Consider the following 18,661-nt stretch of genomic DNA (forward strand, 5'->3'; position numbering starts at 1 on the left):
ATTTGTCTGTCTTACACCACAAGACTTGTGGCACCGTCGTTGGAATGCCTGTGCTCCCAAGGGAGCAGCACTTACTAGGGTACGTGTTATGGTGTGTTTGCATCCAAGTCAGTCTTTTTACCATGAATTCACACCTTTTAGTGTTGGCTAGCACACACCGGGCCCTCCGTGAGTGTTAGCAAAATGCTCATTTGGTTGGTTGTCCGATGTGTTCAGTGCCAGCTTTTCATCCTGGAACTGGATCAGTTTGGTTGTGTCTCCAAATGTTCATATGGTCAAAATTTATATAACTGTTAAGAAAATGAAATGCAGAAGGTGTAATTTTGCCATAGAAATTTTTGGATATACAGTTACACAAAAAGAATCAACCTTCAGATAAAATCTGTTCCAGCATTTTTCTTTTTGTGAGTGATCGTTGTTTTTATTGCTACTGAAGGAATTATCTGAAGCTGAAAACCAATTTAAGAGGATGATTGAACACTACCCCAATGAGGGACTTGATTGCTTGGCCTACTGTGGAATTGGGAAAGTATATTTGAAAAAAAACAGGTTAGTAGAAACCAGACTACTTTACGCTTCAGTCTGATAACTCATTCGAAGTCTAATGAGTTATGAGTATTAATTCATAACTTTTGATTATCCTTAAAATTTCCTGTAAGTTTTTAGGGGAAATTTTATCAGACCATTGGTACTCTTGGGAGTATGCCTAGAACCTCCTTTATAGATTTTTAAACATTAAAGAAAGTTCTTTGACTTCCTGAAGTTGTGAACTATATTAAGAATCGAGTAGAGGTGGGGGAAGTAAGGATTTAGCAATCACGTGTATAGTAATAGGAAATGAAATTAATTTCGAAGTTCAGTGTAAATTGTTTAGGAGACCTGTTTAATGCAGAGGTCACATGCAGATATTCACAAGATCCAGGAAAATGACATAAATGTGTAACATTGTGGGGATTGTGGTAAACGGAAAAGTCTTTGCCGTTTTGAAAGGCATTTAAATTTTAATTTCAAAATAATCTGGTGTACGGTTCATTGTCTCATCTGCTGTTTTTTGCTGTTGTAATGTGTAGTTTCTGGTGTAAAGTCCTGCTCTTTATCACTGTCTTACGGTGGGTGGTGGTCTAGCTTTTCTGCAGGTGAATTTTTCTATACCCTTAGGAAGAAATAAGTTCAACTGGGAAATCATTTCAAGATTGGAGAGAGCAGGAAACCCTCTTTCTTGTCTAGTCTGAAGAGAAAAGGCTTGATTAACATTCTAGTCCAGTATTTTAGTACAGTTGTGCATCGTTGAACGACGGAGATGCCTTGTGAGAAATGCATCGTTTGGTGATTTTGTTGTCGTGCAAACATCATAGTGTGCATTTACATAAACCCAGGTGGTGTGGCCACTACACCTCTGGCCTGCATGGTGCTGATCTTATGAAAGCACCCTTGTATGTGCAGCTCATCGCTGCTCCGAATGTCATCATGCAGCACATCACTGTATTCTTTCGTTGAACGGACTGTGGGAAGCTATTGACATTATTGTTTAAACCATAAAGCAGAACTGAAACACTTCATATTTGTTGTTAAAATAATTTACATATATGTTTGTTCTGTTAAAATAGTTCACTACTTTATGGTTGAAGAAAGATGTCTAGAATATATGATTTCTTTAAAATTTTTTCAGCAGAGTGGCTTTTACTATAGATACAACTTCACTATAGAGTCAAGTTAAAAAAAATTTCCCTGTTTATGATTAATTAGTTGAAGTGGAGGGTTTCCATTTCTCTAAAGAATCTACTTTAATTAGCTTAGTAAATGAGATGAACAAGAATAGAACAATCAGATTCTTCAATTTTCTGTTTTAATTGTTGGAAACTTTAAAAATTACTACTTTGAAAGGACTGGTGTGCACCTACCATAATAAAGCCCGAGTCCAGGCAGATTTGTGTTTAATTTGTGTTGCTTTTCTAGCAAACAGCATAATGTCTTGGTTTTTTTAAAGGAAACATAGGTTATATAGAATATTTCTGTACAGTGATTTATGAAGTGTACTCGTACTAGTAAGTTTGAAATCTCTGTAACTTTTGTTTTGGGGAATGAAAATTCATGTCATATCATTAATACATTCTTTCTTCATAATTATGACTTTAGATTTCTAGATGCTCTTAATCATTTCGAGAAAGCAAGAACCTTGATTTGTCGTCTTCCTGGAGTGTTAACTTGGCCCACAAGTAATGTGATTATTGAGGAGACTCGGCCAGGAAAAATAAAGGTAACTATTTATTTCTGCAGAGAGCTTCTTACTGACTGTAAGAGCCCATGCGCACTGACTGACTCCGCTGTCAGAAGACAAAGAGGCGGGACTCTCTGTCCTCAGCACCCTCATGTGCTTTTCCCCTCTAAAGACTGAGAGTTGCTGACGTCTGTTGAATGTTTCCTGTGTGCAGCCACACACCTTCCACTCGTCTTTACGTTTAATCCTCACAGCAGCCCTGCGGATGAGTACTATGATTGTTCCCACGTCACTGTTGAGGAAGATTAGGTTTAAACAGGCCAGGTGGGGAGCTGAAGGTTCAACAGCTAGGAAATGGCGGAGCTGGGACTTGGTCTAGGCGTTCTGACTCCAGAGTGTGCATTATTGAGCAGTGTGTTGTACTGGTTGTACTTAGAGAAAGATGTAGCATCGTTATTGTGATGGTGCTTGAAGACCAGGAAAATATAAATTTAGTCTCATACTCAGAAGCAGAAGCTGCTTTGCTAGTTCTGCAAGGACTAAATTGTGTGTGAATTGAGGGATAGGTTTTTATTTCTGGTGAACTCTGACATGTACTCAGAACTTGCTTTTGGCTGAAACCTTTAAAAGCACTGGGGTCAACTCTTAGACTCAGTAATAAAAAGACAATCTAATTAAAAGTAGCCAAAGGATGTGAATAGACATATGTGCTCAGAAGTTATACAGATAGCTAATAAGCATGTGAAAGGTGTTCAACAACATGAGCCGTTAGAGAAATGCACATTAAAGCCACAGTGAGATACTACTTCACGCCCACTAGAATGGCTGTACTCAAGAAGGCAGACAATGACAAGTGTTGCTGAGGATGGAGAAATCAGAACTCCCATACATTGCTAGTAAGCATGTAAAATGGTTCAGCTGCTTTGGAAAATAGTCTAGTAGTTCCTTAACAGGTTAAAGACAGAGTTACCATCTGACCTAGCAGTTTCACTCCTACGTATATACAGAGAAAGGAAAACTGGGTTCTCACAAAAACTTGTGCATGACTGTTCAAACAGCATTATTCATAATAGCCAAAAAGTGGAAACAGCTCAAGTGTGTGTCAGCTGATGAACGGTAAATAAAATATGGCCTATCCATACAGTTGAATATTACTCAGCCGTAAAAAGGAGCGAAGTACTGATATGTGTTAGAACATGGATGAACCTTGAAAATGTTATGCCCAATAAAAGAAGCCAGACACAAAAGGCCACATGCTGTATGGCTCTCTTTATTTGAAATCTCCAGAATAGGCAAATCTATATATAAAGACAGAAAGTAGATTAGTGGTTGTCAGGAGCTAGGGGGTTGGGGGAACATGGGGAGGGACTGTTAATGAGTGTGAGATTTCTTGTTGGCTGATGAAAATGTTAAAATTTAGATTGTGGCGATGGTTGTACAACCCTGTGAATATACTAAAAACTGCTGAACTATACACTTTGAGTGTGTGAAGTGAATTATATGATGTGCGAATTATTTCAACAGAACTGTTATAAGAAAATAAAACACAAAACCCAGGGATCGTTGGATTTTCCTCTTTATACTAGATTGTGGTGGGGGCATAGGAACTATTGATAACAAAAAGCTAGCACCAGAAACATGGCATGAGAATCTTGGAAGCTTTAGTAGGCGGTGGGCTAATTCTCCAGGGAATGAACAAGCACAAGTGGCAAGGCTTCAGGGCGGCAGATAAATGAGGGTGTTAGGATCCTAGGTCAGGTGACACTGGGAAGGAGGAGAATAGTGGAGTCCTAAGGGTTAGTCAGCCTTATTTGACTCCCTCTGAATGCTTAAAGGAGATTTCTAAGACCTATATATTAGAAAATGAGGTTTGACGATTATAACAGGATAAGATTTTGGAATTCTGAAAATTTTTTCTTTAATCCTTTTTTTCTGATCTTTCTCTCTTGAGATGTCTATCAGCCTCCTTCTAAAAGGAAAAACTTTAAAAGCTGTATATAGTTTGTTCTTGGCTAAAAAAAAATTGTCATTCCTATGTTGAAAATATTTTGATGGCAAGAGGTTATTGAAATCACAAACGTTTTTAATTATTTACTTCCTGTTTTGCTGAGGAAGATTGGCCCTGAGCTAACATCTGTGCCAATCTTCCTCTATTTTGTATGAGGGCCACCTGCCACATCGTGGCTTGATAAATGATGTAAGTCTGTGCCCAGAACCAAACCTGTGAACTCAGGGTGCTGAAGCAGAACGCACTAAACTTAACCACTATGCTATGGGGCCGGCCCCGAAATCACAAGCATTTTTATTGACGAATTAGTGTTGTAGTAGTGTTATTTTTATTTATTTCTGTTTTAGATGCTATTAGAGAAATTTATTGAAGAATGCAGGTTCCCTCCAGTGCCAGATGCCATTTGTTGCTATCAGAAGTGCCATGGATATTCCAAAATCCAGATATACATAACTGATCCAGACTTTAAGGTAAATGTTGAATGTATATCAGGACATTAACTTACAGAATTGTGCCATAAAATGGATTTAGAATACATCCTGTAATTGGAGGCACCCAAGTTCTTTGGCTTGCCAGTAATTTTATGTTCCATTGTCCACCGGTTCCCCTGGACTTCTTTGGGTCTGCATCATCTCACATGGGAACCGAGAGCTGTGGAAATAAACACTGAGAGCAGAGTGGTGACCTGAGAAGGCAGGCTGGCTAATTCCATTTCCCTTTTCTAGCCTTTATTCCATATAATGGCCTGTTCTTTAAGAGCACGGGAAGCAAAATGAGGTTGTTACCTCTGATTTGTTGCAATTCTAATCTCTTGTAAAATTAGAGTTGAAGAATCTAAAGGACATTGTGATCACTGAGGTCCTGGAGACGTAAGTTTGAGACCACGTGTGGTACTTAATTGAGTGAATAAGTTACTTGTCCTTAGTTTATTCAAGAATATAGTAACTGCCCACTGTTGCACTGTCCCTGGTTAGTAGATCAGATGAAATAATGTTTATAAAATATTTGACACATTGTAAAAGATAATGCACCTGTAGCTGTGGAAATGAATATGTGAGTCAAGCTCCGGCACTAGGCATCCTAGGGTACAGCAGGATTGTACCCCTGCACAAGGAAATGTGATGTCTAGTTACGTCTGCTAGATGAATACAGACAGCTCTCTCTCTTTAATATGTGGATCGTGAGTGTGACAGAGTGTGTATATGCATAGACATCTTTAAAATGTGAATTAAAAACTTTTTTAAACCCACAGGGTTTTATACGAATCAGCTGTTGCCAATACTGTAAAATAGAATTTCACATGAACTGTTGGAAGAAGTTAAAAACAACAACCTTTAATGATAAAATTGACAAGGTAAGGCTAATAAAATTGTCTGGATTTTTTAGTATGCTTAGTTTACTTGGGTTTTTTCCCCCCGAGAATCCTCAGAGAATGTCTTAAATGAATGTAAATCCTTCCTATGCATTCTAGACATAATTAGAAAGTTTCAAATTAAAACTTTAATGATGAAGTAGGAAATCAGTTTTTGTTTTTATTTTGTGCAAGTATGAAGGCAGTCACTGTAGAGGTCTTTAATAGCTTGCTTAACCACGTTGACGTTGGGAACGTTACGATCAAATATAAAAATGTTAGTGTCTCATTTTAAAATATAGGTCTTAAATTATGCACTGACAATTTGAGTCCTTCAGGGATCTTTTATTTAATTACTTTGGAGTTATGATGTACAATTGGGGCTCAGATTTTTTTATTTTCTGCCAAAATTTGATGAGATATAAAAGAAATCAACTTAAATTTTCTACTGTCACTTCTCATTGGGTTTTCTCTTAATTAGCAACATAATGATGTGAATTCTCATTAGTTGGGTATGCTTTGAGAGAAGGCGGGATTTTCTCATCTTATTTGCATTCATAGAATTTGTTTCTAATCCATATAAGCTATGGCCTTTAAAAAAAAAAAAGAAAGAAAAAAACTTTTTCTACACTCCATAGGCTCACACAAACCCCTGTCCTCACTGGGAGAAATAAATAAAGTGGTTGTGCTAGGTGTCTATTAGCAATAGAAATTATTCAAGTTTGGTAGAAATAAATTCTCACGTTTTATACACTTTCACATAGTTAACTAAAGACATAATGATATGACCAAATAACTGTTGCCATTAGTCACTTCTGCTATGTCTTTGTCTCACTTAATTGACACGCTTTCTTAGTGGTCTTAACCATTCCCATGGGTTTAAATACCTTTTGTAAATTAGTCAGGTTTCATTAGGATATGCCAAAGTCACATACAACCCAAACATCTCATGACTTACAATAAGAAAGCTTCATTCTTTGCTTGTTTTACTTGTCCTGAAGTTCTGCAGCTGTTGGCCAGGGTTGGGCTGTAGCAGCTCCAGTCTGTGTGGCTGTGTTCTTTGTTTCTTTTCTTTTTTCTTTTTTTTTGAGGAAGATTAACCCTGAGGTAACTGCTTCCAGTCCTGTTTTTTGCTGAGGAAGACTGGCCCTGAGCTAACATCCATACCCATCTTCCTCTACTTTATATGTGGGACACCTGCTACAGCATGGCTTGCCAAGCAGTGCCATGTGCGCACCCGAGATCTGAACCGGTGAACCCTGGGCTGCCGAAGCAGAATGTGCGAACTTAACCACTGCACCACTGGGCCGGCCCCTGTTGTTGGCTTCTGAATCAGTGTTGAAGAGTGACTGAAACATGTTCTTGGGGCAAAGGGTAAAGAGCAGTGGCCAATCCATGCAGTGTCTCTTGAAATTTTTGATTAGACAAAGTGTACATCATATCAGCTCACCTTGCATTGATCAAAGCAAGTCATATGGTCAACCCTACAGCCGAAAGTATATTCCTCCTATAGGGAAGTCCGAAAGTCACATGGCAATGAGCAAGGACTTTCACTGCCTCCCTCAAGGAGATTTTAGCCCATATTTTGGGCTGTTCATGATGGTTAAAATGGCATACGTGTATAGATTTATTCCGAGATATAGCACTCTTTTTCTTTTTTTTTTTAATCAATAGGATTTTCTACAAGGACTTTGTCTTACCCCTGACTGTGAAGGTATCATTTCTAAAATTATCATCTTCAGCAGTGGTGGTCAAGTCAAATGTGAAGTAAGTATCTAATATAGGGGAAATCTTACTAAGTTGATAACCAAAATGCTTACACCTTTTAAAACATGATTTAAATTTGTGGAAGTTGTATGATTTGGATCTTCTCTTTTCCAGGAAAGAAAACAGTTACTTAATTTAAGAAAATGTAGGAAATATTAGGATGTGAGACCACTTCTTTGCAATGAAGGATTCTCGCATCCTTTTATTTCCTAATAGGAAAAGGAGGCTTTTTATATTTTGGTTTTACTGTTTTTACTCTTTTTGATAACCTTCCTTTCTTAATGCCTCGTAAACTTTTCGGTGTTGGCAAGGGTGAGGGTTTTTAGAGTGGGGGAAGAGTGTCTTGAGGGATTCCCTTTAACTTCACTGTATGGGAGTGGCAGGAGTGGGTTGTTGTAATGATACTTGTAGTTTATTTGATCTGCTTATTCTTAATTTTTTTTAAATGTCTTCCTAAAGTGTGTCTACTCTCTTGTTCCTCTTTTCAGTAAATTATTTTGCTAGTTTTCTGGGCTTTTGTATGGGTCAGACTGTCATCACTGTTCTCTATCAGATTGAACATTGACTGTGTGTGCTTCTGAAATGCTTCTTACTTGTGGTTTTGTGCTTTATGTCATGGGAGTATGAGACAAATTTTGGATGTCTTTGTTTTATTTAAAGTTTGAACACAAGGTCATAAAAGAAAAGGTTCCTCCAAGACCTATTCTGAAACAGAAATGTTCTAGGTAAGATTTTTAACAATCAATCAGTAGCTTAATGATGTCTATTAGAATGTAACTGTTAAATGCAGATATCTAAATTATGCTGTGTTTTAAATTGGCTGTGCACACATGCCCAAATAAGTGGTTTTTAAATGAATTCTATGGATATTCAGAACTTAAAGAGAATTAGACTAGAATGGTTAAATAATAAAAACTTGAATCAGAAGCATTATTTAGTGATTGAATTTATAAGTAAAATTATGACATTTGATACTGTGAAATGACGTGTTTGATTAATAGATTTGGCATTTAGATAAAAATTTTATATTTAGCTCTCAGTTGTTTAAACTTTAATTCCAAAAGCATTTTTCCTTTTTGTCTCTCTTGAGCAAAGATTTTGAACCAATGACTCTTTCTCACTCTGAAATACTCAGTGTACTGTCAAAATTATTCACTTCTCTGTATCTTCTTGTTCAGATCAAATAATTCCAATTCTTTTTTCTTTTCTTTTTGGTCCTGCTTCTTGTTTTCCATTCTAAGAAGTGATTTTTTTCATTATTGGTGACCAAGAAAAAGCAAAAGAAAAGATAAACAAAATTATTTGTTGAAGAGAATTCATTATAACCATATCAATCAAATTCCAGTGTTGTGGGCCAACATTGGGATGTGAAAATAGTATTTTACTGCAGGATATTTATTTGAAACGAGCACTTACACGTATTATCTTGCAGAGTAATTTTTACTGTTCCTATTTACCCTAAGGACTAACTTATATACGTGAAAATAACATCTGTACAATCTGTACTTACCAACTATATAATTAGAAGTCACTCAATTATTGAGGTTCTTGTATTCATGAAACAAGTACCCTTATTTTGACTGAATTGACCACATATGTCAACAGTTTTTGATATTGAACACAATATGCAGGCCAAGTTCTAACTAAAAAGGAAAACTTCTAACTTATTGCTTGGAGAATGGTTTCTGCAGTAGGCCAAGGAAAATAATTAACTGAGTTATAACAAAGGTGAATTCTCACTAATTGTAAATGTTTATCAGCCTAGAGAAGCTCAGACTGAAAGAAGACAAAAAAATAAAGAGAAAGATCCAAAAAAAGGAAGCAAAAAAATTAGCTCAAGAAAGAATGGAAGAGGACCTAAGGGAAAGTAATCCACCCAAAACTGAAGAACAGAAAGGTATGCTGAAATCCAGTGCACGACATTCTCATATCAATTGTTATTGAATTGAAATTTAGATTTGGTAGTGTTTTAATACTGTCACCATTTTCTGTTACTCCAAGATGGGGAGGGGCTGCTGTAAAGAGCACTGAACTTGGAAGCAGTACACAGGGATTCAGAAGCCTGCCTACCACTAACTGGGGGCAAACTCTGTCAGATGGCTCATCTCTGCAGGGAAGGTAGAAATATCTGACGTGAGATTGTATGTTTGACGGTTCTCTGTAAACTCCACTGTGTGGATTTAAGTTCCAAAGTGTTGGACTGTAAATTAGCTACTAATTATCTGAAATAATGCTGAATTCAAATAAAGCAGCAGTTCACAAAAGGTGCCACAAAGATGATGGTCTGGCTTCTGTTTTACGCTGGTCTTGTGTCATTCCCCCATCAACATGGAAATGTCTGGTAATTTTACTGTTCCTGTGGATATATTGGCTGGTATATTTACTTTCTGTTTTTAGTTGAATAAGATATTCTTTCTACTATGATGACTGTTTCCAAAATGAAATATTTCCTTTTGCTGTCTTTCTTTTTCATCTAGTATTCCATGATAGTTTCACAAATCAATCAAAATTGTCTTTCCTAATAAAAAAGTCTTTAGTCAGTGTTTGTATTTTAACTTTGCATGCTTCAAGAGGCCAAATGGCCATCCATTAGGGAAGTGCCTGGGTGGGAAGATGAACTTCTGAGATATTTTCCAACTTGGAGTTGACCCCATAGGATCCAACAATAAGATGGATAACATAACAGTAACTGCCAAATATTAGTTGAATTCATAACTGAATAAATGATTCCTTCAACTCCAAAAAATACCCTTTGCATTCTTAATGACTAAACATTCTTTGAATATAAAGTTTAGGTAGTGATGGAAAGAAGGTTCTTCCTTTTGATATGTTTGGTTTCATGTGAACTTTCATATCTTTTCAAAGTTATTGTTAAATATTTATATTCCTAATTTTAAAATCTTGAGTTATTTATTAAAAGAACATAAAGAATCCATCTGAGTTGTGTTTTATATTATTATATAATGTTACATTATTTTCTGTCTGAGTTTATATCTTTGCAAATTGGTCTTATTTCTCACTTCAACTGTCCATTGTTATTTATCCTTAGAAACTGTAGACAGTGTTCAGAGTGGCCAGTTCCTCGACGACAGAATTCTGCAGTGCATAAAGCAGTATGCTGACAAGATTAAATGTGGTGTACTGAATACTTCCAAGCTTCTCAAAGAATTGCTTTCTTGGAAGGTTTTAAGCACAGAAGACTACACAACCTGTTTTTCTAACAGAAATTTTCTAAATGAAGCAGTGGACTATGTCATTCGTCACTTGATTCAAGAAAAGAATAGAGTAAAGACAAGGATATTTCTGCATGTTTTGAGTGAGCTTAAAGAAGTGGAGCCAAAATTAGCCAGCTGGATCCAGAAACTTAATAGCTTTGGTATGTCACTTAATTCTAGAGATGCAGTTTGGTGGAACAATAAATGTAGGCCTCTGAATCCGTTTTTCATTTTCCTATCATCATTTATGATTTTTTTAAATGTAGGACTACAAATTTGTATGGTTAAAAATACTATTTCCCCTCAACTCACAATTTTTAGGTTATTTAATAGATAGGTTACAGTATACTTTTTTGAAAAGTGTAAATACAGGAAAGTTCGGTCAATAAGAAAAATCCAGTCCTGTATTATGCTTAATTATATTTGTAAATGTGTAAACTGTGTGAATACTAGGCACAACCATAAGTAAATAGCGCCCCCTGGAGTTGCCTGGCTGTGGAGTGCCCTCTGGGGTTGTGCAGTTCAGTAGTCAGATTCCTTAATGAAAAATTTAGAGATAAGAGTTGATGGAACTAATTGCTTAGGATCACCTAAGGCAAATCTGTATCCAAGGATTAATCTATATCACCTAAGGTGAGTCTATATTTAAGGATTATGAGAAAAATACCCTGGGGTTGAACTAGGCTGTTGTGAATCACAAGATTATAAAACTCTGTTGCTTTCTTCTGCTTTTCCTAATTTGATTGAGGAAGAACCCCCAAGCAGGCCCTTTGCCCAAGGCCATTCAGGGATCAAGAAGGCAGCTGCAGATAGAGTTGTTGTCTAACACTAGATAGTGATTTCCTTGGGTACCTACCAGGGCCCTGTTTATCTTGGTACCATGATGGCCCCTGGCCCCACACAATAGATGATTCAGTTGTCACCTGTTGGATAATGGCTAATGAAGCACAGCAGAGCAGGGCCTTTCAACAGCAGCCCAGGGAGTGAGCCTGCCAGGCCTCTGCGAGCCACCCAACCTGCCTGAGTTTTCAGAGACGTAGAGCTGTTGGAATTCTAGGGTTGCAGAGAATAATTGATGAATTTCTGTCAGTAGAGACAGAGTAAGATGGCAGCAAACTTGGCATGGTTGATAGCTAAATGTTGCTGCTTTGAGCATAGGTCTCCATAGGTTTCTGGACCCAGAAAGTTACTCTTAAGTGATAAGATTATCATTAGCATCTGTTAACAATCAGATAAGTAAATTATAAAGTTATTTCTTACTTTGAGAAAGGTAGGCTTTCTGGTTAAGCTTAGCTGGACATGAGTGCCCACTACTGTTCATTCTGGTGAACTGTAGCATTTGAGCCTTACAGCTCATTGACAGGAAAATATGAATGTGTCTGTCCTTGTGATCCAATGCATTTATTCTGAAGATTAAGGGTATCGTTTAATATATATGCATACTATTCAAAGTTGCAGTTTCTGTGTAAAGTTGTAAAATAAGTTCAAGCATGTTAATTAGTAAGGCTGTACTCTGGCCCTGATGTAAAACTCATATTTAATAAAGCAAGGACTTTCTAGTTCCTGGAATTTCACTTTTCTTCTCACAAAAAGACTATACAGCAGAGTCACATCCTGTGTAGATTTAACACGAGAGGTCAATTCATATGCAGGATGAGGGAGGAAATTAACGTTTCAGTAATATAAGTGATCGGCCTTCCTTCCCCTCACTGAGCACGTGCTCAGATGTGAGCCTTAGATGAGAGATGTGAATGTGGTATTTCTTCATTGGCAGTTCCCTTAAACCTTGTATCGTGTGAGTATTTTACGTGATCCCTGGTTCTGGTGTTTATAAAGATACTAATTTTTCATGCAACATGACCTCTGAAAGCCATTTCATCTGGAAGAAACAGCCGTCCGGGCTAGTTTTGACTCAGCAGTCTGCTTCATTTGCTGACTGAGACTCTATGGCCAACGCAGGAGGAGACCATGCTGTATGAGAGGCATGTGGGGAGATAGGACAGGCTAATCTTTGCTTTCTGGTGGCTGTGTTACTAACGAGCAGAGGCTCACCGTGTTTTCAGTAGCAGTGTCTGAGGTTCCAGCCACCCCTTTTTTTGATTTGTAGAAGGTGGAATTAAAGTGGGCATAGTGACCACCCTGATTTTTGTGAGGAAGGTAAGGAACCATGATGTTTTAGGGGATAAGGAGAAATTCATAGAGGTGTTGAGAGAGTTTACCCATTTTCTGTTTTAAAGGCATTTGGGAGTCTTTTGCATAGTATTGATGTTTTGTTACTATGGAATATGTGTAGCAAAGTTTTGTAAAATCTTGCTAGTTTGTACTAATTGGAATGAAAGTCATTATGAATTAATGAAAAATGATTATATTTTTAAAGGAATTTAATGCCTTACTTTTATCACCTAAATCTAGTAAAAATAACTGTAATGATAGAAGCTTTGGCCCACACTCTTCAACTTGTAGATAAAAGTTATTATAATTAGCATATCAACATTAAATGGTGTTTCTAAAATGCAAAATAGTTTGGACAAGTTGGTATTCAAGTATTTAAATGTTTTCAATGAAAATATAAGCAAACTATAATGGGACCGCTTTCAACGATGTGAAACTGAATGTGATTTTACAGTAAATGATTTTCCCTTCTGATTCGGGTTTTGTTTTTACTTCAGGCTTAGACGCCACGGGACCTTTTTTTTCTCGTTATGGAGCGTCTCTCAAGGAGCTTGATTTTAGCATCATGACTTTTCTCTGGAATGAGAAATACGGACATAAACTTGGCTCCATAGAAGGAAAGCAGCTTGATTATTTCTATGAGCCAACATCATTGAAGGAAGCACGGTGTTTAATATGGCTGCTAGAAGAGCACAGAGACAAGTTCCCAGCATTGCATAATGCTTTGGATGAATTCTTTGATATAATGGGTATGTGGACTGAGTTTCAGTTTAATCTTAGGAAAAAATCTACGAAGGACCCCAGCTTATTTCAATACTTAAAGAAAATAGTGAAAATTATTATGATGCAACCAGCTTATTTGGAGAGGTTAGGGATTAAGAATAGTGATTTTTTTCACCTCATAAAGCCTTTTTACTCTGTGGAGCTAAGTGTTGTGGAAATACACAGATGGGTATGTTACACTGACTACACGCCATAATATTCTCATCTTAGATGTTTTGACAGCATCATGGCAAAGATTGCATGTTAAAGGGATGGAATTTATTATTATTAAATGGTTTCATTTTGGCAGTCAAGGAAACATTGGCCTGCAGAAGTAGGTGATGTTTTCAGAATCCAGAACAGATAGCACAGCTGTTGTAGTGGGAAGAGCCTGGAAGTGGGAGTCAGGAAAAGTAGTCTGTGGTTCTGCTTCTTCCCTGGGTTTTACTGATGCTTGAAGGCTCCTGCTAGGTGTTAACAAGGAATTCAGAAATGCTTATCCAGTCCTTGCCCTCAAGGACCTCTTGTTCTACAAAAGGGAATACGGTGAATATACACATAACTGTAATATGGGAGGAAGCTCAGGTAGGACCAGAGAAAGTGCTGCTGCTTCAGCTGGAGGACTGAGCGCTTACCTTCTCCCTGGGGAAGAGGAAAGCCTTGGTGCGGGGGTAGAGTCCAGATTAGCTGTGGACACAGAGGTGGAGTTGGACAGGGTGACTCCTGAGCTTAGAGGTGTAGGGTGGAGGGGAACTGGGGGACCTGTTTGGGTACTGCCATGGAGTCCAGTTTGGCAGAATAGGACAACCAGTAGTTAATTCCTTAGCTGCTCTTGGATCTTAGTTTCTTCATCATTAAAATGAGAGGATTTGGAGCCAGTGATCTGTGTGGTTCTGTTTTGCTTCAAAATTCATATATTTTAGATTCTAAATTAATTTTAATTTCTTAGCTTTGGTACTACTTGTATGTCTTCTGAGAATGCCGCTCCCCTTTTTCCTCAGCATCAAAAGTCTATATATTGTTAGACTTTTAAGTGTCACGCTATTTGTTTTAAAGTATACATTAAAAGGTCTGGCGTTATAGAAAAGTGTCACATGTTACAAAGTTCAAATGCAGTATAAGGAACTGAAAAGCTTACTTCTCTTGTGGTTCTCAGGAAGGCACACACTCAAATATAGATGGCTTTATTCTTCCAGGACACTGCTTCATGACTGGAGGTGACATGCTACTTGGTAGCCTGAATTTATTGCCATCAGTTTGCTGCTGCTGGTAATAAAGTGCTGTCCTGGAACTGAGCTTACAAAACCTGGTGTATGTTTGATCACACAAGACAACCAAAAAGGACGCAGTTCCCTCTCAGTGTGCCTTTATCCTGATTCTCCTCTTCTAAACTTTAAATACACAGTCCATCTGGCTATGACAGTTTCTCTGCTTTTAGTCATAGAGTCGGAAGCCACCAACCAAATGACTGGCCAACAGATTTTCAAGTTGGATAGCTCTGTCTCAGACCAGACATTTTCAGTCTTATCTCCTTTCATTTAAAAGAATGATTATATTTCTTAAAACTTTTAAAAATCTACTGATCTTGTAAATAACGGTGTTCAATAATATCACCAATGCTAAGATAATTGGGAGCCCCAGCCTCTCTCCTCAACTCTGGATGCTCATTTCCCTGTTGGAATTTCTGTGTAGACAGCCAAGAGGCCCCCTAAGAGCAGCGTGGCTGAACCACACTCATCTCTAGAGACCTGTTTTTCCTAAATTTATCTCAGTTAATACCATTGTCTCTGTCTTGTTTTTAAGGAGGAAATTCTGAAATTAGTCTGACTCTTCCTTTTCCCTGTTACACCGTACCTGGTTTGTTAGCAATCCAAATAAGCTTTGTCTTTGATCTCTCCTCTCCTGTCCGTGTCCAGTTCCCTGGGCCAGGACCTTAGTCATCTTTCTGTGATTAGACTGTCACAGTAGCCTCCAAACTGGTGTCCATGCCTCTAGACCCTCTACTTCAAGTCCTTCTCTCATATTGCCACTGGTGACTCTTCTAGAACATCTCTCTGATCCTACAACTACCCTGTTTGGGAAACACTTGCTTAGTTTTGCCTCATAGTGAGTTCGAATCATGTGTCTGGATTCATCGTCACTCTCCCCATCTGCCCTCTGAGTGTACACCCCCCTTCCTACTGTGCCTTCCTGCCTCCTATCTTTGCTCTTGTGTTTCCTTCAGCCACGTCCTACCTCTTTGCTTGTTTAAAGCCCTCCCTCACCCCTCCTCAGTCCTCTCCTCTTGAACTTCTGTTATTCCATCAGCTTTGTTACCACTGTATTTTTTTTTTGTTACTTTCTTTTGTTTACTTTTTGCTGAGGAAGATTCACCCTGAGCTATTATCCGTTGCCAATCTTCCTCTTTTTGCTTGAGGAAGATTAGCCTTGAGCTAGTATCTGTGCCAGTCTTCCTCTATTTTGTTTGTGGGTCACCACCACAGCATGCTGATGAGTGGTGTCCAAACCTGCACACTTGGGCCGCTAAAGCAGACTGTGCCAAACTTAACCACTGTGCCACAGGGCCGGACCCCCATTATATTTTTTATTGTGGCAATGAGCACACTGGGTTACAGGGGTTGCCCTTTTGTCTTTTTTGCAGAACATAAGCAAATGGATGGCAGGGACTGTTCTGTACATCTCTGTGTTCCCAGCACCTAGCATAGAGTTTGGCACCTGTAAGGCACTCAAATTATGCTGAGTTGGACAGAAATTTTATGGTTCTTTGTAGTTTGTTTCCCATTTATTTAGCCATTTGGCCTTTGGTTCCTAAACTAGACTTGTGTCAAAGCCAAATAAGGAGTAGAACATAGTCTATGTTAGTAGTATCTGGAGTGGTTTTCTTTAAGGCTTTACTGTATTGTATGGCAATGTAAATATTTTGTTTGCTCACAAACCATCTGTATCTTTCTGCAGACAGCCGCTGCACTGTGCTAAGGAAACAGGACAGTGGTGATGTGCCAGTAAGTTATTTGATCACTTTAAATGTTATGTTTTGTGTTAGCCAAAGGAAGAGAGGAGGACCCCGGCCCGTGTTTATGTTCATCACAGGTGGTACTCCAGAACCAAAGCTAGAGGACTTCTGGATAACGAGTACTATTTCATTAGAAGGTTAATCCCCATCTTCCTCTTGGAATTGAAACATCAATCAGCAAACTCTGAGGCTTAAATTAGACAATGTCCATAAAGTTTCACAACTAATAGATGTTAATCTTAGAAATAGGAAAGGAGTTCTTGAATCATCTCCTAGCATAAAAATGAAAAGTTATCGGTAATGATTAAAATTTCAGTGGTTTGCTCTGTAAGGAAAACAAAGGGACTTTGTTTTGAGGGACTCCAAATTGAGTTTCAGTTAAAATAATTTCAGTATTGTCTTCCCTAGTAGGTTGTGGCAGTTTTCAAACAGAAAGACACTTGATTACTGGTTTTTAGGATCAAATCATGTATATTTAAAATTTTGTCTTAATCCACTCTATGAAATATTGCCTGGCTAAGTATAAAAAACACAGCTAACATACCCCATGGGAAGTTAAATGCTGCTTCTCAATTCACTGTTTGTGCCCCAGTGTCTGGCCAGGTACAGAATGTCTAGTTTTCCGTAATAAAAGGAAAATTATTAAAATACTATTAGCATATAACTGGGATTACGTTAAAATCTGATTAATCACTTGATGACATAACCTTGTTGAAAATGAGTTTAAAATGTTGGAACAAAAATTTAATTTTAGTTACAACATTAGGCATTAAACTTTTTCTTATTTTGTATTATAAATCATAACACTAGGGTTGACACACTATAGTGTTATTTTTGTTAAACATTTCATGTAATTCAACTTATGACTAGTCTATTAAAATCAGTATGGTATCTTTATAAAATATGGTAGCTTCATAAATGCTGTTATTTGAGTGTTCAGTGATTTTTTTCTTTTTTTTACCATTTTATAGTTTAATTCGACCAAGATAAAAAACAAAGGCAAGAAAAAGAAGCCAAAAGATTCAAAGGTATGGAGTATTTTCTGTACTAATTCTTGTTTAAAATAATTAGTTGAATATATGAATTAGAGCTGACCAATTCTTGGGGATATTTTGAAGCACTTTGTATAGAGACTTTCTAGGCTTTAATCTAAATGTAGTTTGGCAGTCTTCTATATATTGAGGAAATTTAAGCTTCGTATTGTATATAAGTAACTCTTGAAAAAGACTCTTATCTTTATTGTCCTTTTTTTTCCCTAAATATTTCCAAGTGAAAACGTGATCATAATGTGGGATTTTGTAGGGGTGCTCATAGAGCAGAGTGGCCAAGGCAGACCTGGGTTCATATCTTGGTTCTACCAATTATGATTATTATTATTATTATTATTATTATTTTATTATCTTTGTGACTTTGGGCAAGTTATTTGACTTCCCTGTGCCCTACTGTCATCATCTGTGTGACAAGACATAATACCTATTGTTAATAACTAATGGAGTTATCTAAAATATTCAAAATAAAGATGGTGAGTACAAATCATGACAGAATCTCAGGATTGATAGGATCCCCTCCTCCTCTCACCTCAGGCTCTGCTGCACGCCCCTGAGAGAACTAGGCACTATTGTTAAGTGTTATGGTGGGTTCTTAGTGGCTCTCATGTATTTGGGGGGTCAGGTGTGCTGAGAGGGTGGAGAAAGTGAACAAATATTAGGGGAGGATGAGAACAGCTTTTAAGTTCCAGTAGGGCTTTTTTTATCTTTGACTATATGCCTTCAGTTTACCTAGAATGGAAGTTTAAACTGAGTGACATTTAATTTTTTTTTTTTTTTTTCACTTTTGCACGTGACTTTTATTGCACTTGGGCCCACATTTCTGTTAAGTGAACCTCTGGAAATAGAATTGCTCCATCATCATGTATATGTACATTCAACTTTATCAGACAGTTTTCCAAAGTGATTGTATCAATTTATACACTCACCAACAGTGTTCGAGAACTCCTACCACTTCTCGCTTTAGCCATTCCAGGGGTATAAATAGCTCATCATGAAGTTTTTTGATGACTGATAAGAGTGAACATCTTTTCATATGTCTATTTGCCATTTCTGTATCCTCTTTTGTAAAATACCCATTCAAGCCTTTTGCTGTTTTTCTATTGGAT

General features: G+C 37.5%; 1 protein-coding gene across 7 annotated transcripts in view; it reads left to right on the plus strand.

Annotated features, from left to right (window-relative positions):
• Window positions 1-18,661, plus strand: part of LOC124231314 (E3 ubiquitin-protein ligase TTC3-like) — a 122,420-nt gene that overhangs the window by 55,504 nt on the left and 48,255 nt on the right. For all 7 annotated transcript variants that reach the window (XM_046648035.1, XM_046648039.1, XM_046648033.1 and 4 more), the window contains 11 exons: window positions 437-549; window positions 2,137-2,257; window positions 4,574-4,696; window positions 5,479-5,580; window positions 7,252-7,344; window positions 8,005-8,069; window positions 9,105-9,241; window positions 10,394-10,720; window positions 13,229-13,480; window positions 16,449-16,495; window positions 17,478-17,534. In XM_046648035.1, the coding sequence (XP_046503991.1) occupies window positions 437-549; window positions 2,137-2,257; window positions 4,574-4,696; window positions 5,479-5,580; window positions 7,252-7,344; window positions 8,005-8,069; window positions 9,105-9,241; window positions 10,394-10,720; window positions 13,229-13,480; window positions 16,449-16,495; window positions 17,478-17,534 (1,437 nt within the window). The remainder of the gene's footprint in view (window positions 1-436; window positions 550-2,136; window positions 2,258-4,573; window positions 4,697-5,478; window positions 5,581-7,251; window positions 7,345-8,004; window positions 8,070-9,104; window positions 9,242-10,393; window positions 10,721-13,228; window positions 13,481-16,448; window positions 16,496-17,477; window positions 17,535-18,661) is intronic.

Source organism: Equus quagga, chromosome 21, assembly GCF_021613505.1.
Source record: "Equus quagga isolate Etosha38 chromosome 21, UCLA_HA_Equagga_1.0, whole genome shotgun sequence".
NCBI lineage: Eukaryota > Metazoa > Chordata > Mammalia > Perissodactyla > Equidae > Equus > Equus quagga.